The sequence below is a fragment of the Mustelus asterias genome, chromosome 15 (assembly GCF_964213995.1).
Source record: "Mustelus asterias chromosome 15, sMusAst1.hap1.1, whole genome shotgun sequence".
In the NCBI taxonomy this organism is placed as follows: domain Eukaryota; kingdom Metazoa; phylum Chordata; class Chondrichthyes; order Carcharhiniformes; family Triakidae; genus Mustelus; species Mustelus asterias.
In genome coordinates this window covers 70,798,942-70,824,738 of record NC_135815.1, presented here as the reverse complement: position 1 = coordinate 70,824,738, position 25,797 = coordinate 70,798,942, and the positions used below count along the sequence as shown (strand labels likewise).

The 25,797-nt window shown below is 42.4% G+C and overlaps 1 protein-coding gene across 5 annotated transcripts in view; it reads left to right on the top strand.

Moving 5' to 3' along the window:
• Window positions 1–25,797, top strand: part of LOC144504557 (unconventional myosin-VI) — a 226,968-nt gene that overhangs the window by 114,913 nt on the left and 86,258 nt on the right. For all 5 annotated transcript variants that reach the window (XR_013499667.1, XM_078230067.1, XM_078230065.1 and 2 more), the window contains exons 5-12: window positions 8,041–8,170; window positions 11,194–11,299; window positions 12,572–12,627; window positions 13,166–13,263; window positions 13,362–13,526; window positions 19,039–19,119; window positions 23,536–23,716; window positions 25,003–25,147. Coding sequence is in view for 4 of the 5 variants with exons in the window: in XM_078230067.1 (XP_078086193.1) it covers window positions 8,041–8,170; window positions 11,194–11,299; window positions 12,572–12,627; window positions 13,166–13,263; window positions 13,362–13,526; window positions 19,039–19,119; window positions 23,536–23,716; window positions 25,003–25,147 (962 nt within the window). In the remaining variant the exon portion in view is untranslated. The remainder of the gene's footprint in view (window positions 1–8,040; window positions 8,171–11,193; window positions 11,300–12,571; window positions 12,628–13,165; window positions 13,264–13,361; window positions 13,527–19,038; window positions 19,120–23,535; window positions 23,717–25,002; window positions 25,148–25,797) is intronic.

The window sequence follows — 25,797 nt, the reverse complement described above, 5'->3', positions numbered from 1 at the left end:
CTGGTTTAAACCGTAGAGTTCACACCTTTTGGACACTGATTTCAGCACCAATGTAATCTGGCCTGTAATTGTGGTGCAGATTCCACAGTTGTGCGAATCTGATGCAATAAACTGGAAGATTTGGTTTGAAGATGCCCACTTGACCAATACAAATGCAGAATGGGGAATCTGAAGTTTGAGCTATGAGAATTGTTCAGGTTTTGTTTTGTAAAATCTTATTGTTCTGCCAAATGCTGCACTGCAGTGATATACTGAACCCTTCATCGGGTCTCTGTGACTGAAACTTGATTTAAACTTTTAAGTAAATCCTCAAATTAAAAAGTGGGTTATTGCACCATATTGCATCTCGGAGAAAGTGAGGTAAGACTCTGTCCAAGTGATCCCGTGGTGTTTGATATTACTGCAGATGCATCAGGTGGAGTGCTTAACTTACTCACCTGCACCTTTGTAACTTCCAGACCCGACTATTCTCCACCCTCTCACCCTCTTTCTCTTGGTTGGCTTAAAACTTTCCTCTTTCCTTGAGCTCATCGAACCTCTGTAACCCATATTCTAACTCTCACCAAGTCCTTTCACCCATCATCTTCATGCTTCCAAACCTTACAGCGGCTTATGATCCAGTAGCCTCAAACTTGTCTTCAAATTCCTCAGCTTCACCCCATCCTTTATCTTCCAGCCCTATAATTACCCTCTTCAATCTCTGTGCTCCTCCTATTCTGGCTTTGTGCATTTACGATTCATGCTACTCCCATTGAATAAAATGTATTTTTGTGAAAAAACCCTTCCTTTTGTACTAGCTATGACTCCAACAAATGGAGAGTTTTTCTAGCTGATTCCCATTGACTTCAGTTTTGCTTGGTGTTCTTGATGACACAGTTATTCATATGCTGCCTTGGTGTCAAGGGCAGTCATTCTCACAGGTTCCGTTCTTTTGTCCATGTTTGGACCAAGGCTGTCATGAGGTCTGGAGCTGAGTGAACCTGGCGTAACCAAGTATCTGTGAGCAGATTATTGCTGAATAAGTGCCACTTGATAGCACTGTTAACAATTCCTTCCATTCATTTTTCTGATGATCAACAGTAGGTTGATTGGGTGGTAATTGTCTGGGTTGTATTTGTCCTGCTTTTTGTGCACAGGACACATACTTGGTTGATTTTCCATCTTGCTAGATAGATGCTAGTGTTGTAGCTGTACTGGAACAGCTTGGTTAATGCAGTGGCTAGTGTGGAGCATAAGTTTTCAATACTATTGCTGGAATGTTGTCGAGGCCCATAGCCTTTGCTGTGTTCAGTGTCTTCAGTTATTTCTTGATATCATATGGAATGAATCAAATTGGCTGAAGACTGGTGTTTGTGATGCTAGGGATCTCCAGATGTGGCTGAGATGGATTATCCATGCTGCAGTTCTGGCTGAAGATTGTTGCAAATGTCTTTTGTACTGATGTGCTGGGCTTCTCCATCACTGAGGATGGAGATATTTGTGGAATCCCCGCCTCTGGTAGGTTGTTTAGTTGCCCTCCACCATTCAGGACTCGATGTGGCAGGACTGCAGAGCTTAGATCTGATCCGTTGTCTGTGGGATTGCTAAATTTTGTCTATTGCAAGATGCCTCTGCTGGATTGAGGGGGGTATGTGTTTGGGAAAGGAGACAGCAGTAGTTTTGTTGTTTCTACAATGTTATGAATGTAGTATGTTGTCTTTTGGGACCTGTGATGAGACAAAGGTAACTGTGTTAGTAATTATAGACTTAACCACAAAGTTCTGGCATCAATGGAGATTGAAATATAGATACATAATCAGAGCTAATTTCAACATTTCTTCCTGGTGAGAGAGAAACCATTTGGAGCAGTGTTGCAAGTTGTTAATGGGATTTTTCTTCAGTCTCTGAAGAAATGTTAGCATTTAAAAGTCCATTGTATCTCTCAATATTGTCTTCTGGCCACTGTTAGCGTGGCTGCTCACTTGCTCTGGGTGTTACCAGGGATGGTAGTATCTATGCATGATGTTGATTTCTGCTTTTTCTTGGGGGTTTTAAATACAGTGTGGTGAGTTGGTTCAGACAAGTGGTTTATTTTTGTGGTATACTTGTAACCCAACATACTAATTTGCAGAGTCACTGGGTCTATAACATTGAAATATATTGAGAGAAAAGTTGTAATCATCTCTTTCTAGAATTAAAATGCTATATTTGTCTTCAGAAGATTTAAGCTTGTCTAGATTGCTAAAGGCTAACAAAAATGCACTTTCTCTTCCTTTCTCACCTGTTATTTGATTTTTTGTCCTGTGGCTATTTGTACGCAATGGACAAAATATCATGTGTAAATGCAAGAACATGCCTTAAAAACATGAATAGAAGAGGAGGCCATTTGGCCCATTGAGTCTGCTCGACCATTCAAACAAGATCGTATCTGATCTGATTGCAGCATTAACTTCGCCTACCTGCCATAACTCCCTTGCACATTAAAAATCTGTATAACTCAGCCTTGAACAGATTGCTTTCTGGGGTAGAGAATTTAAATATCCCCCAAGAAGCTGGCAGTTGGAGAGAGACCCAGAATCCTATGGGAGTGGCCATGAGAGGGGCGCGGGAGTGGCCGTGGGAGGATCAAAATTGCAATGAGTATAGGCCTAACCTTTGCTTATGAGACAACTATTTCAACCCAGGTATCAACCTAGTGAACCTTCTCTGAACTATCTTCAATACAATATACTCCTTAAATAAGGTGACCACACTGTCCACAGTGCTCTACCTGTGGTCTTACCAATGCTATGTGCAGTTGTAGCAAGATTTCCCTCCTTTATGCTCTCTCCTCATTGCAATAAATGCCAACAGTGATTTGTCTAATTACTGTACCTGCGTGCTAACTTTTTTGTGATTCATGTATGAGGGGGTACTCTGATCTCTACTGCAGGATTTTGCAATCTCTCCATCTAAATGATATTCAGCTTTTCAATTTTCCCACCAAAGTAGACAGCCTCACATTTTCCCATTTACTCTAAATGCCAAATTTTAGACCACCCACTTAACCTGTCTATTTTCCTCTGCAGACTCTTGGTGCCCTCTTTACAACTTGCTTTCCTATCTTTGTATAGTCAGCAAATTTGGCTACAAAATAGTTGGTGCCTTTGCCCAAGTCATTAATTGTAGATTTTAAATAGTTGAGGTCCCAGCACTGATCTCTGTGGCACTTCATTTGTTAGTTTTCCTACTTGAAAATGACCCATTTCTTCTTTCTCCCTGTTCCCTGTTATTTAGTCCATCTTCTATCCATGCTGATATGTTACCCCCAACTTGACATCTTGGCACCTGCCTGCATGTCAGTACAAGTTTCGTTAGAACTCAAAGGATTGGAGTTAATATATATTAGTAGGAATTGAGGATTGGTTAAAGAACAGAAGAGAATGTAGAATTAAACAAAATTGGTAGACAGTAACTGCTGTAGTACCGCAAGGATCAGGACTTTGGCCTCCACTATTTACAATCCATCTCAATGGTTTAGGTGAGGGAATCCTTCATTCAACTTTGAGACCTTGGTAACTGGTGACATAGCTACCAATAATGGGGCCATGGATATGAGAAAGGACTAAGAGGCTAGGGGCTATGGAGAAGAAGGGAAGACATTAACTGTGCATAAAAAAAATACAACACTCCTTTGGTCACCAGCAGCAGCTTTTTGGGGATATAAGCAGTTGATTCCTGGAGACTCCCAGACAAACGGGAAGGGGAATGACTACTCAAATGCAGTGGAAGAATTACTTCAAATAGAAATGAGATCAAGGATTGAGTGTTGTGGAGGGAGAGAGACTGTTGAATCTCATTAGAAACAGGCTTTCCCCAGCATTTTCTCTGGTTAATCTTTCCTGGTACAGAGGGCAAGGGTTGCTCCGTAAGTTAATAAGATAAAAAATGGGATCTGGAGTAAGCCATTCGCTTCTTTGAGCTTGCTCTGCCATTCAGTAAGATTATTGCTGATTTCCTCCTCAACTCCACCTTCCTGCACTATTGCCATATCATAAGGTTCCCATATTACCCCATAACTTATTGATCTCTGTCTTGAATATGTACAAAGACTCAACACTTACACCCCTTTGGAATAGAGAATTCCAAAGATTTGCAACTCTTTCATCAAATTTCTTCGCATTTCAGATTAAATGGCTGACCCCTTATTCTTTGGCTGTGATTCCTGGTTCTAGATTCCTCAGGTATGTGAGGTATCCTTGCAGCTTCTATCCAGCCACGCCTCTTAAGAATTTTAAATATTTCAATGAGATCAGCTCTTGTTCTTCTGAATTCCATGGAGTACAGATCCATTCAGTCTCTCCTCATAGGACAATCCCCTTATCTAATGAATCAGCCTGCTGAACCACTCCCTCCATGGTTAATATACCTCTCCTTAGGTGAGGTGGTTGGAACTCTACACAGTCCAGGTGTGATCCCATCAAGGCCTTGTACACTTGCAGGACAACTGCTTAACTGTTATGCTCCATCCCCTTAGTAGTAAAAAAGGCTAACACATATTTTGCTTTCCTAATTCCCTGCTGTACCTGCACGTTAACTTTCTGTGGTTCAGATATAAGGGCACCCATGTCACTCTGAATAACTGCATTTTCCTGTCTCCATTTAAAAATATTGTGCTTTCCCTTTTGTCCCTTCCAAAGGGACTTCACATTTTTCCTCAAGTTTGCTAACTTTGTGTTGTCAGAATGATTGGATAAATTACACTTGGTTCCCTCACCTAAGCCATTGAGATAGATTGTAAATAGTGGAGGCCAAAGTCCCGATCCTTGCGGTACTGCAGCAGTTACTGATTGCCAATGATTTGTTTATTCCTATACTCTCTTCTGTTCTTTAACCAATCTTCAATTCCTACTAATATATATTAACTCTCCTTTGAGTTCTAATTTTGTGAGAGTGCCTCTTGTGATAACTTATTTAATACTTTTTTGAAAATCTGCACAGACTACATTCACTGGTTCCCTCTTATCCTAGTAGATACATCCCCAAAAAGCTCTTCACGTAATTGCCAAACACTGTTGCCCTTTAATAAATACATGCTGGACCTGTCTAATCATTTTTAGATTTTCTAAATGCTCCCTTACCACTTCCCTCATAATAGATTGTAGCACTTTCCCTGCTCCTGATGTCAGGCTAACTGGCGCCTTGTTCCCTGTTTTCTTTCTCTCTCCTTTCTTGAATAATGAGGTTGCATTTTCTACAAATCCTTGAGGACTGTTGTAAAGTCTTAGGAGTTCTGGAGGTCCCAACTGATACATCTAACACTGTGGATTACCCTTTTACCCTCCAGTGCAATTTATTTACTAATAATTTTCTTAAGTTGGGACACCAGAACTCGAAACACATCTTTCTGTACTGAATTTCATCCATAAATGCTGACACACTGACCAGATCTCCAAAGCTGCTGAGTGCTTTGTGTAAAACACAGATGGCTGGCATGCATTTGTGCATAATACTGGGTGCAACTTTATAATTAATGGATTGCTAAAAGATCTATTGCCCCTATAATTCATCTGTTTGTTATGTCAAACGCACAAAGTGGCTGCTGCTTTTAATAAACCCCTTGTTCAGAGGACTTCATTAAGTTCTTGTCCTGGTATCATGTTACTTAATTATGCCTAATTAGGTCTCTCGGACTTGCAGGGAAATCCTTTATTCTGCATCAACAAATGACAGCTGGAGAGCAGAAGAAACCCAAGAGCTTCATGGCTACTGTTTCACCCCTTTCCCTGTCCCGCCCCCACTCCTTCCCCTGTGCCCCCAACCATGGGATTTGGGGGCCTACAGCCTCTGCACTTTTTTATTGTATCCTGTTTGGCTCCATGTGATTTTCTAGTCATCCACCATTTGAGGTTATAGTCAGTCACGCAGCTCTTTCATATAATGTTCATACCAGTCTCTAGTTGTTGTTGTGCAGCACTAGGCCACTTCACTGGGCATGACAACTTGAGAGCATTTCTTTTTAAAAATGCATTGATTGACAAAATGTTCTTTTAAAATTAAGAAGCGAGCTGAGCAAGTTAGTCACCGTTAACAAATAACTGATCAAATAAATTAATAGGAGCCAAGTGGATTTCTCTATTGTTAGATGGCAGGTGGGTAGCATTTATGTCTAGTTCTAAAGTAGTGCTTCAAATTATTACTTGTGGCAAGGTTTCAGCACTACTACGTTTTTAGTATAAATTTTCATATTAAATGTGACTCTCTAAAGTTTTCATTTAAAGGGGGTGTGATGTTGGCAGCACTGACTTGTGGATACTGCAAAATGTTTTGCGTTAATGTCCCATTTAACTCGCTTGTGTGCAAAGCCTACTGGAGACAATTTAGTGCTGGTGTAAAAAGAGAGCTATAATTGTATCCGAGCAAAAAGCTGCATTTTCGGATGTCAACACGTTCACTGCTAGCGTTTTTGTTAAATCCTATATTTCAGCCGAGAAGACATTTTTGTCTGTGCTTGCTTCAGATTTAAAGCCTGAAATTTAAAACATGAAGGGGCTAAGATCTGAAATCCAGAGCTGAGGTGGCTAATTGTGCTGGTGTGTATGTTGTTTAAAATAATTGATATTTTGGAGCCAGTGTATGTATGTCACTGCTAGTATGAATGTTGAAAGTTTACTAGGAATGATACTAGTGTCCCAATTTATTCCGAGTTTTTCAGTCCAGTTCTGAAGCCAAATAACAAATGCATTCTCCTTGAGCTGTAACTAATCGTTTGTCATTGAACCATGCTTTCAGTGTATTGTGAGAAGACATCACATGTTGTGGTACTGGCTTTTTATCTGGTGTTTTTCATGCCTCCTCTTCACTCTCCTAATTCTTTAAGTACCCCCCCCCCCCCCCCCCGCACTTTGTATATTCTTCTAGGGCTTCCACTGTTTTGAGCCCCTGTATCTGCTGTATTTTCCTTATCAAGTCCTGTAAATCCCTTGACATCCAGAGTTCTCTGGGCTTGTTGGTCCCACGCTTTACCTTTACAGGGAACATGTTCGCCATGTACACTCTCTACTTTCTTTTTGAGTGATTCCCATTGCTCTGATGTGGATTTTCCCACAAGTAGCTGTTCCCATTTTGAACAAATCCCATTTTATCCTATTAAAATTAGCCTTTTTTTCCGGTCCATCTTTGTCCCTTTCCTACCTTAAATCTTACCAAATTATGGTCACTATCACCGAAATGCTCCCCCTCCCTTGTTGGACTTTCGACATGCAGGCTCCGAAAGCTCTCCTGGATGCACATTGAGAATTCCGCCCTCTCTTTGCCTTTCACATTTTAACCATCCCAATTAATATTGGGGAAGTTGGAATCCCCTACTATTATCACCCTATTATTTCTACACTTATCTGAGATTTGCCTACATATCTGCTCTTCTATCTCTCCCAGACTGTTTGGGAACCTTTCATACACTCCCAGCAAAGTGAATGCCTCCTTTTTGCTGAGGACAGTACCTCTTCTTTATGCCACCATGTGGCATGTGATGGGGGGGAGGGACTCTAGACAAAATGTCTACTAGCTGGCTTCTTTAACAAGCAGTATAACATGGTAACAAAGGGTGATGGGGGAGCAGTGGGTTTTGTGAGGTTGAAAGATTCCAGCAAGCTTGGAGATAACTCCTGTAATAATATTGAGAGATTATGGTTCAACCAAGTGGCAGGTGTTTTCCTTTCAAAAACAAAAAAAGTCGCACTCATATAGCAATTTTTTTTGGAACTGTGAATCTTTGTTTGAAGTATTAGAAAATAATGGGCAGCATTCTCTGGTCACTCATGTTAGCGGGATTCCAGCCAGCAGTGCACCCCTGTCCGCAGGTTTCCCGGTGATAGCGACAGGGGTGCCTGTCTTGCCACCAGCAAATGTCATGGTCTCCCACCGCCAAGAAACATGTGGCTGGGAGGCTGGACATTCCCGCCCATAGTTTTGTAGGAGTTTTAACATGTTTTTGACACAGCTGGATTGAGTTCTGTAAGCTGAAAGCTTGAGTGAATTTTCAGCATGGTTCACATGCCTTATTTTGTGTTTCCTTTGCAGACATGTGTAGCTAACATCCTTATAGCAGTGAACCCATACTTCGACATACCTAAATTATACTCCTCAGAGTCCATTCAGAAGTACAAAGGGAAGTCCTTAGGCACTCTGCCACCACATGTCTATGCTATTGGTGAGTGTTTTTATGTATCACCTGATCACACGTTGGCATAATCATAGAATCCCTGCAGTGCAGAAGGAGGCCATTTGTCCCATCGAGTCTGCACCGACATTCCAACACAGCAGCCCAGGCAGGCCCGATTCCCGTAGCCCCCTGTATTTACCCTGCTAATCCCCCTAACCTACACATCTTGGAACACTAAGGGGCAATTTATCATGGCTAATCAACCTAACCAGTCTTTCGGACTGTGGGAGGAAACCGGAGCACATGGAGGAAACCCACGCAGACATGGGCAGAACATGCAAACTCTACACACAGTCACCCGAGGCCAGAATCGAACCCAGGTCCCTGGCACTGTGAGGCAGCAGTGCTAACCGCTTGTTCTGCCGTGCCGCCGAAATTATATAACACATGAGGATACAGTAACAATATTTGTAACATAAAAGGATAAAAGTTTAAAATTTTAAAAGTTTCTTTATTAGTCACAAGTAGGCCTACATTAACACTGCAATGAAATTACTGTGAAAATCCCCGAGTGGCCACACTCTGACATCTGTTCGGGTACACTGAGGGAGAGTTTAGCATGGCCAATTTACCTAACCACCATGTCTTTCAGACTGGGAGGAAACAGGAGCACCCGGAGGAATCCCACGCAGACATGGGAGAATGTGCAAACTCCACACAGACAGTGACCCAAGCCAGGAATCGAACCTGGGTCCCTGGCACTGTGAGGCAGCAGTGCTAACCATTGTGCCACCGTGCTGCCCCGTGTCCATGTCTTGTAATTGAAAGATCATTTGTGAATAAGTCTTCACTGGTTTTCCTTTTCTCCCTTTGAGAAGGATGTTGAGGTTTTTCCCTCCTTTTAGTCCCTCCACTGATGACACAGGAACTTAAACACAGGAACCTCGAGTTGGTGATCCAATAGCACGCTGGTGTCTCACAATGTTGTACTACCTTCATAAAACGTCACCCTTTAAAAATAAACAGTTAAATATTCCTGGAGCACAATGCGTTAACCGCTACACTATCTGTCCAAACATTCAGCTGTATTACAATTTGCTTTGAGTGTATATTTTATTGTGAATGTTGAATTGACCAGGATAATTTTATAGTGCATACCTTGCAAAGTCAGAAGGATAACTAAACACTTGGTGCATTTACAGTACCACAGCAGCATTGGCACGAATGGTTTTGCCTCTGCACCTCTCCCACTCTTATGGTGTGTGAATGTGCAGTTAGATCCATTAAGTTTTAAGTCTGGGAACTCCCCCAAATGATGTCCATAACTAAAAGAAGTCTCTATTTTGTTGCAGATAAAATCAACTTAACAAAGGGTTTACAGAACTCAGCTTTGTTGCAATTGAAAGGCAATGTGTTGCAGCATGGCAATTTTACCAAAAAATAATTATTTTGGGACTCGTCTTTAAAATGAGACTCCTGAAAGCTAATTTTTAAATTTTTGCACAATCCTGAATTTTTACTTAGTGGAAATAATTCACTACAGTGTGATGTAGAAATGACCCTGGTAATTATAGACCGGTTAGTCTGACTTCGGTGGTTGGTAAATTGATGGAAAAGGTCCTTAGGGATGGGATTTACGACCATTTAGAAAGATGCGGATTAATCCGGGATAGTCAGCACGGATTTGTGAAGGGCAAATCGTGCCTCACAAATTTGATAGAATTTTTTGAGGAGGTAACTAGGTGTGTTGATGAAGGTAGGGCGGTTGATGTCATATACATGGATTTTAGTAAGGCGTTTGATAAGGTCCCCCATGGTCGGCTTATGATGAAAGTAAGGAGGTGTGGGATAGAGGGAAAGTTGGCCGATTGGATAGGTAACTGGCTGTCTGATCGAAGACAGAGGGTGGTGGTGGATGGAAAATTTTCGGACTGGAGGCAGGTTGCTAGCGGAGTGCCGCAGGGATCGGTGCTTGGTCCTCTGCTCTTTGTGATTTTTATTAATGACTTAGAGGAGGGGGCTGAAGGGTGGATCAGTAAATTTGCTGATGACACCAAGATTGGTGGAGTAGTGGATGAGGTGGAGGGCTGTTGTAGGCTGCAAAGAGACATAGATAGGATGCAAAGCTGGGCTGAAAAATGGCAAATGGAGTTTAACCCTGATAAATGTGAGGTGATTCATTTTGGTAGGACTAATTTAAATGTGGATTACAGGGTCAAAGGTAGGGTTCTGAAGACTGTGGAGGAACAGAGAGATCTTGGGGTCCATATCCACAGATCTCTAAAGGTTGCCACTCAAGTGGATAGAGCTGTGAAGAAGGCATATAGTGTGTTAGCTTTTATTAACAGGGGGTTGGAGTTTAAGAGCCGTGGGGTTATGCTGCAACTGTACAGGACCTTGGTGAGACCGCATTTGGAATATTGCGTGCAGTTCTGGTCACCTCACTATAAGAAGGATGTGGAAGCGCTGGAAAGAGTGCAGAGGAGATTTACCAGGATGCTGCCTGGTTTGGAGTGTTGGTCTTATGAGGAAAGGTTGAGGGAGCTGGGGCTGTTCTCTCTGGAGCGGAGGAGATTGAGGGGAGACTTAATAGAGGTTTATATAATGATGAAGGGGATAGATCGAGTGAACGTTCAAAGACTATTTCCTCGGGTGGATGGAGCTATTACGAGGGGGCATAACTATAGGATTCGTGGTGGGAGATATAGGAAGGATATCAGAGGTAGGTTCTTCACGCAGAGAGTGGTTGGGGTGTGGAATGGACTGCCTGCAGTGATAGTGGAGTCAGACACTTTAGGAACATTTAAGCGGTTATTGGATAGGCACATGGAGCACACCAGGATGGTAGGGAGTGGGATAGCTTGATCTTGGTTTCAGATGAAGGTCGGCACAACATCGTGGGCCGAAGGGCCTGTTCTGTGCTGTACTATTCTATGTTCTATGTTGTTTTGCTCTGTGGAATTGGCAATCTTGTTAAAACAGGTTAAAACATTTTCTTAGAAAATAATCTCTGATTTCTCTAAATACTATCTTTACATGTATTTAACTCTCTCTTTAATCCCAACTTTTAGCTGATAAAGCCTACCGTGACATGAAGGTGCATAAATTAAGCCAGTCTATCATTGTATCAGGGGAATCAGGAGCTGGGAAAACAGAAAATACCAAGTTTGTTCTTCGGTAAGTGTAATTCCTAAAGCAGACTTCACCGAATGATTCCTCAACCTTCCTCTTTCTCGTTCTCCCTTCTCACCTCCAACATCTGTGGGGGTGCCCTCCATTCCAAACTTCTGGGCTACACCACCCCCCCCCTTGCCCCGACGCTCGGCGGGGCATCCCCCTCGCCCTCCACACTCGGCGGGGCATCCCCCTCGCCCTCCACACTCGGCGGGGCATCCCCCTCGCCCTCCACACTCGGCGGGGCATCCCCCTCGCCCTCCACACTCGGCGGGGCATCCCCCTCGCCCTCCACGCTCGGCGGGGCATCCCCCTCGCCCTCCACGCTCGGCGGGGCATCCCCCTCGCCCTCCACACTCGGCGGCGCCCCCCCTTTGCTCCGACGCTCGGCGGGGCATCCCCCTCGCCCCGACGCTCGGCGGGGCATCCCCCTCGCCCTCCACGCTCGGCGGCGCCCCCCCTTTGCTCCGACGCTCGGCGGGGCATCCCCCTCGCCCCGACGCTCGGCGGGGCATCCCCCTCGCCCTCCACGCTCGGCGGCGCCCCCCCTTTGCTCCGACGCTCGGCGGGGCATCCCCCTCGCCCCGACGCTCAGCGGGGCATCCCCCTCGCCCCGACGCTCGGCGGGGCATCCCCCTCGCCCTCCACGCTCGGCGGCGCCCCCCCTTTGCTCCGACGCTCGGCGGGGCATCCCCCTCGCCCTGACGCTCGGCGGCGTCCCCCCCCTCGCCCCGACGCTCGGCAGCGTCCCCCCCTCGCCCCGACGCTCGGCGGCGTCCCCCCCTCGCCCCGACGCTCGGCGGCGTCCCCCCCTCGCCCTGACGCTCGGCGGCGTCCCCCCCCTCGCCCCGACGCTCGGCAGCGTCCCCCCTCGCCCCGACGCTCGGCGGCGTCCCCCCCTCGCCCCGACGCTCGGCGGCGTCCCCCCCTCGCCCTGATGCTCGGCGGCGCCCCCCCCCTCGCTCCGACGCTCGGCAGGGCATCCCCCTCGCCCCGACGCTTGGTGGGGCCCCCCCCTCACCCCCCACACTCGGTGGGGCATCCCCCTCGCCCTCCACGCTCGGCGCCCCCTCGCCCCCCCGCTCGGCATCCCCCCCCCTACTATCTCTGTGCCCCTTTCTTTCTGTTAACTACTTCATGTCTTGTGTGTTATGGTCAGTTTACTGGGATTTGCACAATGCTTATTGGAGCTCTCTGTCTCTTTTTCTATGTTTGACATTTTTCAGATTTTATAACGAAGCAGAAACTTACTTTATTCCTGATCCCATTCTCTAGGTATTTAACTGAATCATATGGAACAGGTCAAGACATTGATGAAAGGATTGTAGAAGGTACACAGTTTCTGTGAAATGTTAACTTGCATGTACACTGTTGAAAAATAACAATCTGTACATTTGACTTTTAGCAAATAAGAGAAGTTATGAGGTTAGACATTTGTTTAAGCAAATTTTCAGTGCGTTCTGAGTGAAATTGGCTGACCTAGTGTTAAAAAAAAAAGGGGAATTTTAAATGAGTTACACCCAAAAACACTTGTGATGCATTATTGCTGCAAGGTTCCATTGGTGTAATTCAGGCCCTGCACTCGAAACTGGTCACACTGGGTCGCAGTTGCAAGGTTTGGTTAATTGCGTTGGCCCGGGATGAGTTTTCATACTGCACTCATTTTATTCAGCGCACAGGTATTGCAGGCATGTCCTTCATATTCACACCTATTCATTTACTATGAAACTGACTATTGTACTGCAATGAAACATGTCCAGAGATTTGTTGTTTTAATCAAGCTGATGTGCTGGTATTCTTCTGTGCTGCACCATTCTGTAACCCCACTGACTGCAGAAGACTTATTTTCATCATTCATTTCCAAAACAGCTAATCCCTTACTTGAGGCCTTCGGAAATGCCAAGACTGTACGAAATAACAATAGTAGTCGATTTGGGAAGTTTGTAGAGATCCATTTCAATGAGAAGGTATCTTAAACATTTGAACAAAAAATATTTCTAGATATGACTTGGCATTCCAGTTCCCAAAATGTCTCCTTGTCTTTTTTTCCCCTTTCCTCATGCAGAATGCTGTCGTTGGAGGATTTGTATCTCATTACCTGTTGGAAAAATCACGAATCTGTACACAGAGCACAGAAGAAAGAAATTACCATATCTTTTATAGGCTGTGCGCAGGTGCTCCTGAAGAGATTAGGCAAAAGTTTCACTTGACCTCCCCTGATAACTTCCGGGTGAGTTCTATGCCATAGGGTTCAAGTCAGATTCTGCCCCCTCTCATATTCTTTCTCTCTTGCTTGCTTTCTCTCTGACACACTCGCATTATCTCTGTGCTTTGCACACCCTCTCCCTCTGCCCTGAACACACACACACACCCCCCCCCCCCCCACCTCCCAGACCCTGCCCCCTTGGCCCTGTCCGCTCCTCTCTTGGCCCCACCTGCTCCCTCGCTCCGCAACACCCCCCCCACCACCTCACTCTGCCACCCCCAACCCCCACACCTCCTCTCTCATTCTTTATATGCAAGGGTTTTGGTGGCGTTTCTGCTCCTTCACATTCATGTTGGTGGATTATTTCAGACATGTTGATACTCAATTTACAGCTGCTCAAACCTGTGCCCTTCTCTCCTTTTTGATGCTGAACTGTAACAAGCTCTCTAATGTTATCTGGAATACTCATTGCTGTCTTTATCTTGATTCATTGGGTTCTACTGTGTGCCTAGACTCCGGGAGCTGTAAGGAAGGAGTAGGTGGCAACTTGATTTAGACTCTCTCTATGCTCTGTTTGGCCATGTGAGCTGGAGAGATGGAAGAATGATTCTGAAGTGGGAAATGAACAGTATATCCTACAGATTAATCAATTTATTACTGTGCAACATACACATCAGTGCCGCAACAAAATGCTGGCACAGCAGAAATTTGCAGCTGGGGCTGTGGGTGGGAGGGAGGAAGAGTCTCCTTAATTTCAGTCCAGGCTAGGTTTTTGTATGCGTTTGGGATGCCAATTTTCATAGCATTCATTTAAGTTAAGGAATTAATTTAATTCCACTATATCAAGGTTGCCATCTGTACACATAACTAAATTGTTACACTGCTATTTATGGAACATGGAATACTTGTCTGAAAAGGCTGCAGATCAGTGCCCTTAAATGTCAGCTACATCCGGAGTTTTATATGTGAATGTGGTTGACATCTTAAAGGTCTCTTACATTGCAAGATGTTACTGGGGAAATGCTCTCGCTGTAAAATACTTTGTTTTGCCAGTCACTCTGGTTTATAATGGAGACTGGAGATGGCTCAAATCTATCATCTATTGAAGATTTGTCTCTTTGACCCACACTAACCAACACTTCATGTGGAAGTCCTTGAGGAGAATGTCCACTCGTTGCTAAGTGGTTAATGTGTAGTTGCTGACCAGGAGCATTTATTGATTCAACGTCGAGTCCATGCTTTATTCTTAGCTAAAAACATAAAATTCAACCGGTGCAAACTCCAAACTAAAACAAAAAGTCCCACCCTCCCAAGATTAACATCAGCTTGCATTTCTATAATGCTTTTGACGTAGTGAAATGTCACAATGCACTTCACTGGAGTGTCACCAAACAGCATTGACACCGTTGCGTTTATCCCAAAAAGAATATTTCAGAGGCTCTGGTCAGACACAGGGTCAGCTTCCAGTGTTTATAATTATCCTGTCCTTTTATGTAACTAAAGTTATTGGGGGACCTCCAAATGTTTTGGAAGTTTGATTGGACACAGGTTGACATTGTAGGTATCCTGACTGTAATTCCTTATTTAATCCAGTCGTGTTTTATGAAGAGGACATCTCAGCCTTTGAAGTGTTCCAGTTCTGTAATGTAGATTATAACAACAAATGAATGTCTTCATGGTTCTAAGAATTTCTATGGTAATGGTAAGACATGGTGCTTGGGTTACGTGTGATCTATAATCATCAATTAAAAGTTGAGTTAAAAACAGAAAAATAAAGCCTTTGCCATCAACCTTCTCCCCTCCTACTACCACCACCCAATGTCCCTGCCAAAAGAATCATTATGTTGGTGATGGGTAAAGTGCGTGCGATACTGTGAACTGAAGTATGATTCCTTAAGAAAAAGGCAATGAAGACCTTGAGCACTAGAGGGCAATGTGGGAATGAGTTCAGCAAACCAGAATCCCTTATATAGCAGTAGTTTTAATTGTAATTGATTCAGCATCTGAACAATTCCCCATGAGTGTAACTGAGGAATGGTTTGTTCTTTGCCCTTCTCACATGCTAGTTGTTTTGTAAATACTGTAGTTGTTCCAAACTCTCAGAATTGGGCAAGATCTTGAGTTTGATACCCAGCTTAGAAAAATTGGTAATAAAAAAACAATCTTGCGTTTTACACTGATTAATTCGAGAAGGGTTAGTTCTATTTCGTAAAGATTAAAATTCTGATTTAACCTTTTCATCCTACCCATTATAGGTTGGCATATTATAATCACTTAGTTACAATTGTTATAATGGGTAAAGAGAGCTGGCTATATTTATGTTCCAGAAGCTTTAAGGGACATCTAAAATTAAAGTCACCGAATGCTAGATGAGATGCAAAGTCCCACATAAAATCTTAACTTTCTCCTGACGATGCCAACCATCCTGCTGTATATTCCCAGCTATTTTTTCTTTCGGTTTTGGATTTTCATTTTTCTGTGTTTTGATTTTCATCTTGTGAAATTGTCCAGCTAGGTGAAGGGTTGAAAGAACATTGTGCTAGACCCCTCTTCTCATCTCTTTCTAGAAGATGGGTGAGTGTGGTCAGTTATCAAGGAAACGCTTTGGTTCAGAGTATCACAGGCTTAGTTTCCTTTAACGTGGACAGTGCTGCCATTTCTTGCTCCAGACCCAAACCTCACTTTTTCCCTGAGTGGTGATTGGCAGCAAAACGCACATCTGCTGCCTATCTTCATTGATGTCTCCTTGGGATATAGTGTGGCAACCACTCACCATGTGGACAACAGAGATCAAAGTGAATTCTATTTGCCTAATTCTTGCAGGTTGTACCTGCCGTCACAGACCCCGCTGTAGGTATCGCTACAAACTTGGCCTCCTAAAACCCAGCCTGTCTTGATGCAACTCTAACTCTGACAAGCAACAAAGACAGACTAGGCCTGGGCCTTTTTGTAGGTACTCTTTGTAACCGTAGCTGAGCAATGCAGGTAATAGTAGATACAAACCTGGTTTATATGGTAGATGTTGTAACCCTTTGAATAATGAAAATCATTTGTCACTTTTGAAATACATTGTCACTTGCATTAATGTTCTACCTTATGGCAATACGAAGGGGGCATGAGACCTTGCTCCATTCAGGGACTGGCCAGGTGGGAGCGGGCCTCATTCAATCCTGGGAGTGGAAGGGTGTTGATGGCATGTAATCTTCCTCTCCACGTCGGGGGGAGGAGGGGGGTGGGGGGAGTGTGTGCGCTCATTCCAGAGAGAAAATGAATTACTAAGTTTGTTATGATATCTTGAGACTGCAAGTGACAAGACAACTTTCATTGTATACATGTCATATTTTAGAAGATGTGTTCATTTTCTGCATCGTTGCAAATGTACCTTTTCAGTTTTCATTGGGTTACAGATTTACATGTGAATAATCTTCTTCCTAATTGGATATGATGTTTAATTATTTTCCAAGTATTCATTTTGTGCAATTAAGGGGAAGCTTGCTGTCTGAGTGCACAATTCAGCAGTATCTCATTGATGTTGAAGGACTTCCATGTCTTTGGGTTTCTTATTTTGGACCTCGTTCACCTGCAGGCGAAACTGATATGTGACTGAAATACAAAAGATAGTTCAGAGTGACAGCGAATCTTCAGTGTGCAAAGAAGTAAAGAAACCTGAGCTTATATAGGTGATTGGACAGTCCATTATTTATAATGCATTTTATATCAAGTCTATATCTCTTTAGATTTAGCATGGACACTCATGGGGTCGACACCTGCTTATTACCACTTTTCTTCAACAGTTTATTGGAAACTTCAGGAAATTAAGTTCGCAAGTATATATTCTGTTGTACATTAAAGTATCCATGACACATGTTTTATGGAAGCAGCATTTTTTATCAGGTGTTTATTTGTTTAGTGTAGCCTTCACTGAACCTGCCCAAATCAGATTCTCAATCTTCTTCAAAATTCTTTTAAAAATGTCTAACCTCTACACCCAGACCAATTGCTGAAACTTCCATTGATTAAAGTAAGTAAACTTTCTGAATTGGTTGGAATTTAGGTTTTTTTTTGGTCAGGTAAGAAAGCTTTTCATGGGATTTTTGGCACAGAGTTTTTTTTAGGAGCTCTTAAAGGAATCAACGCGCTCTCAGTAAAGTTCTCTCAGTTGAAATGTTGTCTCCGTTTGTCTAACTTGTGACACTTGCACTGGTAAGGTGTCCTGTCTGCTGAACATAATAAGGATGGCCTTTCAACTGGAACCACTTTGTGAGGCAATTTCACATCTGACCAGGGAGGAGGGACAAGCCAAAATATTTTAAGATAATTGCAAAAAGAATTAGAGGTTCAAAAACAAATTACACAAGGCAGAATTTTCTGACACAAACTATTATTGGAGCTGAATTCTTTTAAATTAGTAATTGGATGCATTCTTTACAAAGTATACTGGGAAATATAGGGAGCGAGCGGGAGCGTGGAATTGGACTCCAGTTGACTGTGGAGAGAAACACTGAAATGGATTTTAATGAGCAGGAAAAGTGTTTCTCTGCTGTAAGTTTGAGAATTCTACAAAAAGCCAGTTTAAATTTTCGGCTGGTGTTTGTGGAATGATTCGGATGTACAAATAATATTTGAGAGAAATTCATCCATCGAACTGTTTTATTAACAAATCCCTCCAACCTTTAGTTAATAAGGTGATTTTGTTTCACCAGCGGGGGTCGTCTTGCTGTCATCTGCTACAGCTGTAAAGGTAAAGTCACCATAGTCCTAGTTGACCATAGGCTGCTGGTGATTGACGGGTGGTGATTTAACCTGAGGGTCACCACACCTCGGGCGAAGGGCAAGGTTGAGAAGGCAGGCCTTCATGAATAACCTCAGTTGGCATTGCTCTGCATCACTAACCAGTCATCCAGCCTACTGAGCTAAACCGACAAATATAGGAAAAAGCAGACTCCAGTTTCAAAGGTTTCTAACCCACTCTCCTCACTCCCTGCATTCTCAAATATACTTTTAAAATCATGCCTCTAAGCCTATTTGAAATAATTCAGTTGCATTAATGGTTTGTAGCAGAGAATTCTGCCTGTTGTGTAAACCTTTTTGAAAACCTCAAATTTGTTTTGTGGTCATCCTAATTTTTTGTGCCCCATTTCCTCCCCACCTTTTGGTGTGGAATTGACCACCATTAATGTGGTGAAGATAGTCTTAGAAATGCTTGCTCAGCCTCCTTTCAACAGGAACACAGGATTATTGCGGCAACAACTACTGAAAGGAGGAGACATGGTGACAGCTTTGTGCTGCAACCTGAACTGATCAGAATTAAATTGAGGGTTAATGTAGCACGACAGAGGGTTTTATTAAAGAATAAATGATTGTTTTCTTTTGAATGAGATGGTACCACGAAAGCTTAGTCTAATGGTGATTAGACAGATCAACTGGAGTTTTCCTTCTCCTTGTAAGTATTATAGTGGATGAGTGTGTTTTGTTTTACTGTTCATTTACCGCAATAAAACTTCTGTCTCTTGTGCTAAATTCATCTCTTCACCAGTATCTGAGTCGAGGATGTACCAGGTACTTTGCCAACAAGGAATCGGACAAACGGATTCTACAGAATCGCAAGAGTCCAGAGGTAAAGTGCATAATGTTGCAGAGTCTGAGCCTGCTCCAACAGGATTATCCACAGTCCATGCCTAAGACTGCATGAATGTTTCCAAAATGAGATGGAGGGGTGGGGGTGCTGCAAAATTCCCACATTGGTTTGATCTCTGAATGCAAACAATTCATCGCTGGAGAAGTTTCAAGCGTTCAAGGGCATGAGCTTTTCAGACAGTGCATATATTAGTTTTAATCTTTGATGAAACTCTTTGATTTAATGGATAACATTTATTAAGCTTCTGAAAAGTATGTCGATGCCAAATTAAAGGTAAAGTCTTGATCTCTTTGGGGATGCTGTTGAGCAGAAATGGAACATGTAAAGTAAGAATGCAAAGTGTTGAGATGAATTGATCCACGAATTACAGATTTGTTAGATAAAGTTGTTAGTGTGGAATCCAGGTAGGTAAAGGGAGTGGAAGGATAGAACAGCCATGATCGAATTGAATGGTGGAATAGGTTTGAGGGGCCGAATGGCCTCCAACTGTTCCCATGTTGATAAATTCACTTCAAACAGGAACATATTACAGGTGGAGGAGATTGCTCACTGTAATAAAGGATTGTTGGATTTCATGATCGCAGATCAGAGATCAATTCCCAATTTCATTGAAGCTCTCTGGAAGGGAATTCTCCTCTCGCTACATTTTGTCAGCCTTGACCTAATGTTGAGGGAGGGGAAAGGGTTACCTCCCCCCACCACTGAAGGAGAACCATTGAATTAGTCTGTTGTAGATTGCAGCATTCGAGCTGCATGACCTGAAAGAGACAGTTGGTGGGAAAAGAACACTGGGAGCAGTTGACTCCCACAGGTCCACGGAATGGGATTCAGCAATGTTTGGGTATATGAAAACCAGTTGTTTCTTCATTATCATGTCTGATTCCAAAGAGAATTGAAATGGTTTTATCTGGACAGGAATCTGGAAAGGTTATATCCAGTGGTCTGTTTTTGCTATGAATCTGCAGTACAAAAATCACAGTGATATTTGGAAACCATTCCATTGATATAAAACTGAATCTTATTAGTACCTGGAAACATCTCATGTATTTTCTGACGTTTTGATGAATGTAGCATTGTACAAGAGTGTAGCCGGGAGTATAGTGTCGGGTGATATCTGTCTCTTGTTTTATTACCTGCAATTATTACAGACAGCAACCCAAGCTCAACACCTCCCCTTGTAACTCTTCAATAATTTTCTCGCTGTGTTTTTCCCCTCGATGCTGGACCTCAGCAAGTCTCCTTGTGCTGCTTTAAGGATCCTCTCATTAGTCTCTCTTCTTATCCAGTTAAGATTGAATGTGCTCCTGTAGCTCCATTACTTAAATACCCCCACCTCGCCCATCAAAATGTACAATGCCATTGGCAAATTATAATGTGGAAAAAATCTGTTTATCCACTAGCTTGATTTTAGTTGCCCAAAATCATTTCTATATTAAAATCCCTTTTGCAATTTCTATTGTCTATTACTGTCATAACCTTTAATCATCCATTCAAGTAAATAACTTTACCAGATTGTCATGCATCAATTTTGCTCAATGTGGGACCAGTTTTAGGAGGCTGTGTTTCTTTGTAATTGCTGTTGATTTTGAAATCTTAACTTGGGTTTGCAAATGGATTGAAAACTTTCTGACTTCATAACGTATGGTGTTTATACTTTGTGAAAATGACGATTTAATTTTTGATGGCAATTGAATCCAGATGTGATTTGCAGACTGGTTTGGTTGACATCCTTATTTTAACTTCCCCTCACATGTCTGGGCTGCTGCCATCTCCACGGGATAAACAGTTTCTTGGAGTTGATAGCAGTCTGTGTATTATAATTCACTGTAGTAAACTCACATGTAAATGGCATGAATTAATTCTAAAAAGGCCCAGTATCATTAAAGTAAAACCATCTTATTTTCTTTCCCCTTTTATTTAATATCAGGAGGAAGAGGTGATCAGTGTTTTTTTTCTCCAATAGATGAAGTTTGTATGATGTAACTGTCTGTCAGTAATTATGTTTGCAGATGCTTACATCACTCTTGTGTGGTGTATTTGTAGTTGCATGCATCAGTATTTCCACTGAAGTAGTTATGTTTTTTTCTGCATAGTTTATGCCAACAAGGCAAAGGGTAGAATTCTGATCTCGCAATGGGGCAAATTTAATGAAGTCCTTTTTATTTTATTTCCTTGTTTAGTAGTGGAGTTGGTTTGTTTTTTTGTTGGAGATGGAAACAGGAAAGATAATCTGCTTGTGATGCACTAAACATCAGCTGTAGTGAATTCTATTTTAATTATGTAGTTGCATGTGGTTCCATTGCTGTCAATATAGTGCTTTGTGCCACTGTAAATATTATTGTGGCTTTACTTGCTTTTTCAGCTGCATGGGTTCGGAGAGTATTTTTAGTCATGGAAAGACTTATTCCTGTTGGGATATGTCCAGAAATCCAAATGATCATAATTGGTACATTTGTTTTGTAATTGGAATTTGAAAGGAAGTGTACAGATCTATATTGTGAATCGAGGGAGAATTTGCATGAAGCACACATGCAAATGTTGACCATGGCTTATTTGATGGCACTCTCACCTCTAAGTCACAAGGTTTCATGGTTTGAGTCTCATATTCCAGGTAATGCAGTACTGAGGGAGTGTTGCCGTCTTTCAAATGAGATATTAAACCGACGTGCCATTAGATGTAAATGATCCCATGGCACTAATTCAAAGAAGAGCAAGGGAGTTATCCTCCGTGTCCTGGTCAATATTTATTCCTCAATCAACATCCCAAAAGAACAGATTATCTGGCCATCATTTCTTGTGGGAGTTTGCTGTGCGCAGCTTGGCTGCCACATTTCCTTTTTTTACAACAGTGACTACACTTCAAAAGTACTTCATTGACCGTAAGATTTTGAGCAGCCCAGTGGTCATCTAAAGCTCTCTATAAATCCAATTTTTTTTTTCTCTGGCAAAGGAGAGTGCAGCTAGGAGTATTTTCCAGCACACATTCCTCAAATTCACTGACACCGATCTTGTTTCTCTTTCAAAACAGCTTCTTGATAGAAATGCAGGAAGGTTTATGCAGTGTTGATATTCAATCTGGAATATATTTTGTTTCCTAATTGAAAATAAACTTGCATTAGATTTGCACTCCTTGTGTATGAACATACCTTGAGGGTAGAAGCCCCTGTTCTTGTAGAGGTAACAGGAAGCTGTCTGAATAACTGGTTAATGGAATATGAAGCTCAGCAGAGAGTTAAGGTTTGGAACTTCACTTGAGATGGAAGTTAGGAAAGAACATGCAAATTGGGATGGATGGGAACTGAAGAGAATTGGCTCCATTCAAGTCGGGTAGACTGATCATTTAGAAGAGTAGCAACTGCTTTTGTTCATGAGAGAAACACAGTTGGGGTGGCAGGGGTGGGAGGAGGTGCTGGTGAGTGACGGAATGGGGAGAGAGACATAAAATTTGTTTTTATGCATTTTTGGATTATCTGGGCAAACGGGAGGAATCATTGGTGCAGATGTAACATCTCACAGCATTTACATTGAGATGAATAGCAGTGTAGAGGCATTGGGAGGAGATGCAGTGGTCTATGTTGTTTAAGACAGTCGAGAGTTCAAGGGAGATGCATGATAATTTGTTGACTTTGCATATTAAATTAAGTGTGAAGAGCAATGCTGAACCATGTTTTTCTTTGTAAGGAAACATATTTTGATATCTTCTACTTCAACCTGCAATCCTGCTCTCTTTTCATTAAATGTCATGAATTTGAGTTTTGGGTCACTTCAACAGGCACAGATTAGTTGCAGTTGAAAATATGACAAGAGTCTAGGGGCCACTTCTGCTCCATTGTTCTCATGGAGATAAACTCTTAAACTAGTTGTATACTTGATGTCCAGGATACTTGTAGCCTTTACAGATTCAATGATAGATGGACAAGGGCAGTTTGTAACAAGTTCTTTAATGCCTTGCAGAAAGATCATGAGGTGAATAGGAAAGGTAGACTTCTTGTTCTGGATTTCCTCATACAATTGTACATCAACCTGTTTTTTTTATTTGAAACTGACCTATACTGGGACCATAAATTGTGGGAAGAGAATTAGAAACACAGGAATAAAGCTTTGAAGGAACAGGTGTCCAAAGTAAAATTGTCCGTAGCACGTAGAATATTAGAGAATGAGGAACATTACACCTAATGGTCAGTGAATATAGCATTTTAAAGACTGTCAGTTTGGGCAAATATATTTTTTCATTCATGGTATGTGCATGAGAAATTGATGTGGTAGTTTTGCATGCGTATTATAATTTTAGCCTTTATTGTTTGGACTGACAGTGCATGTTCCTTTTTATAGCATAACCTTGATACTGTTTGACACAAGCTGATATATTGGATCTTTATCATTGTCGCCTTCCAGTGCCTTAAAGAAGGCTCTCTGAAGGACCCCTTGCTGGACGACCACGGTGATTTTAACCGCATGTGTGTCGCTATGAAGAAAATAGGGCTGGATGATGCGGAGAAGCTTGACCTGTTCCGTGTAGTTGCAGGTGTTCTGCACCTTGGAAATGTTGACTTTGAAGAAGCTGGAAGCACCTCAGGTACAGAACTGGCTGTCTCTTCACTATGGACGCAATGCATGCTCGTATAATTCTCATCCAGTTCTCTGAAGCTTATTGGGTATTGTTATTTAGCAGGCTTGCCACAGTCAAACAGTAAATTATTCAGAGAGAGAGATGCATGTCTAGGTCCGATAGGATGTTGGAAAAACACTGGAATGATGTACTTTGACAAACATGGTTTCATTAGCCTGAATTGAAGAGGTCGTTTATAAGTCACATGCCATTAATTGCATCAATTGTTTTTGTGCCAGTTTCTAATTTCAGTTGATTATTGCTGAATTTTTGTAGAGCTGAATGGTGATTGATGTTTCCATAAATTAACTGATTCAGGTTGCATGATTGATGCCCCACCTCTTGCTCTTCATTTTAAAATCTCTGAAGCGGCATCAGCCACCCAAACCTAAATGATGCTTTTCATTGCTGGTGGCAGAAACACTTGTTTGAAATGCTGATTTATTGGAATTTAGAGTGGGCAGGTGGTACAGTCTTCACAATAGGAGGTGGTCACACCTCCTCTGCAAAGCCCCTCATGAACCTCTGTTTCTTCTTCTTTCTCCTGTATTCCATGCATAGCTGTAGCAACAGTAATTCAGTTGCAGTTTATTTCACAGCCGGGACTAATGTCTTGACTCAATGGTAGAACTCCCGTCTCTGAATTAGGAGGTTGTGGGTTCAAACCCCACTGCAGAGCCTTGAATGTGCATTATCTAGGATAATAATTCAGTGCAACACATGGGGAGTTTAGGAGGGAATATTAAATGGAGAATCCATCCACTTGCTCAGCTAGGCATGAAAGATCCCATTCCTATGATCCTATTTGATGAAAAGCTGGGGAATTCTGTTCAATCTTTACCTTTGAAAAGCTGATTATTTGGTCGCATCACAACAATGTGTTCAGATTCGAAAGATACTGGATTGGTTGCAAAGTGATGTAGAATATCCTCAGGTCATGCAAGATGCTGCAAAATATGAATCTGTGCTTTCTTCAAGCAATTTACGATCAATAATAGATCCTACTTTCAACCTGCAGCCGGTTTTAGTGTACTTGCTGTATTGTACACATTCAAGAAATGTTTCTTGCATGTTTTTTGATTATGGTATTTAACTGCGTGACTTGTATTATTGTACAGGATAGGTTCTTTACAACTTCTAAAAATCATTTAATCTGTTATGAGTTATCATCATTTACATTTGCATGCAGTTAACATTAGTAATTTTCAGTCTTCGAGCACTTAGTAATCGAAATCGATTTTGTCAACTGTTAGGTGGATGTGTCCTGAAGAATAAATCAAGTCAGTCGCTGGACCACTGTGCTGAACTGCTGGGGCTGGATGGAGATGACTTGCGTGTTAGTCTGACCACTAGAATAATGCTGACGACTGCTGGAGGTGTCAAAGGCACAGTTATCAAGTAGGCAAACTCCTCTGTACTATGTGATTGGGTATCTGGATGTTGTGAGAAATGTTTTCTTCTGTCCTGGGATTGTTATATATACTTTGCAGATTTCATAGATTAATAGAATCTCTACGGTGCAGAAGGAGGCCATTTTGCCCATCCAGCCTGTACCGACAACAATCCCCGTAACCACACCTATTCACTCTGTTAATCCCCCTGACACTAAGAGACAATGGAGTATGGCCAATCCACCTAACCTGCACATCTTTAGGCTGTGGGAGGAAACCGGAGCACCCAGAGAAAAGTCACGCAGGCACAGGAAGAACGTGCAAACTCCTCACAGTCACCGAAGGCCGGAATTGAACCTGAGTCCCTGGTATGAGGCAGCAGTGCTAAACACTGCCACCATGAAGCCCTGGCTTCCGCCCCCCCAGTAGTTTGGATTTCTTAGCTGAAATGTCCCAAGTGTTTATTGAGACCACAGGCAATATTGCAAACTGATGTCTGAATTGCAAGTTATTTGTCAATAGTTTCAATTGGTTATATTACAGCTGACTTTCCCGACGTTTAAATGTTTTAAGATATTGAAAATAAGGGAAGCATTCAGTGCTACTTTTGACTGGAATGCTTATTTGCTTTCAGTCAGGTTACAAGTTCACTTCAAA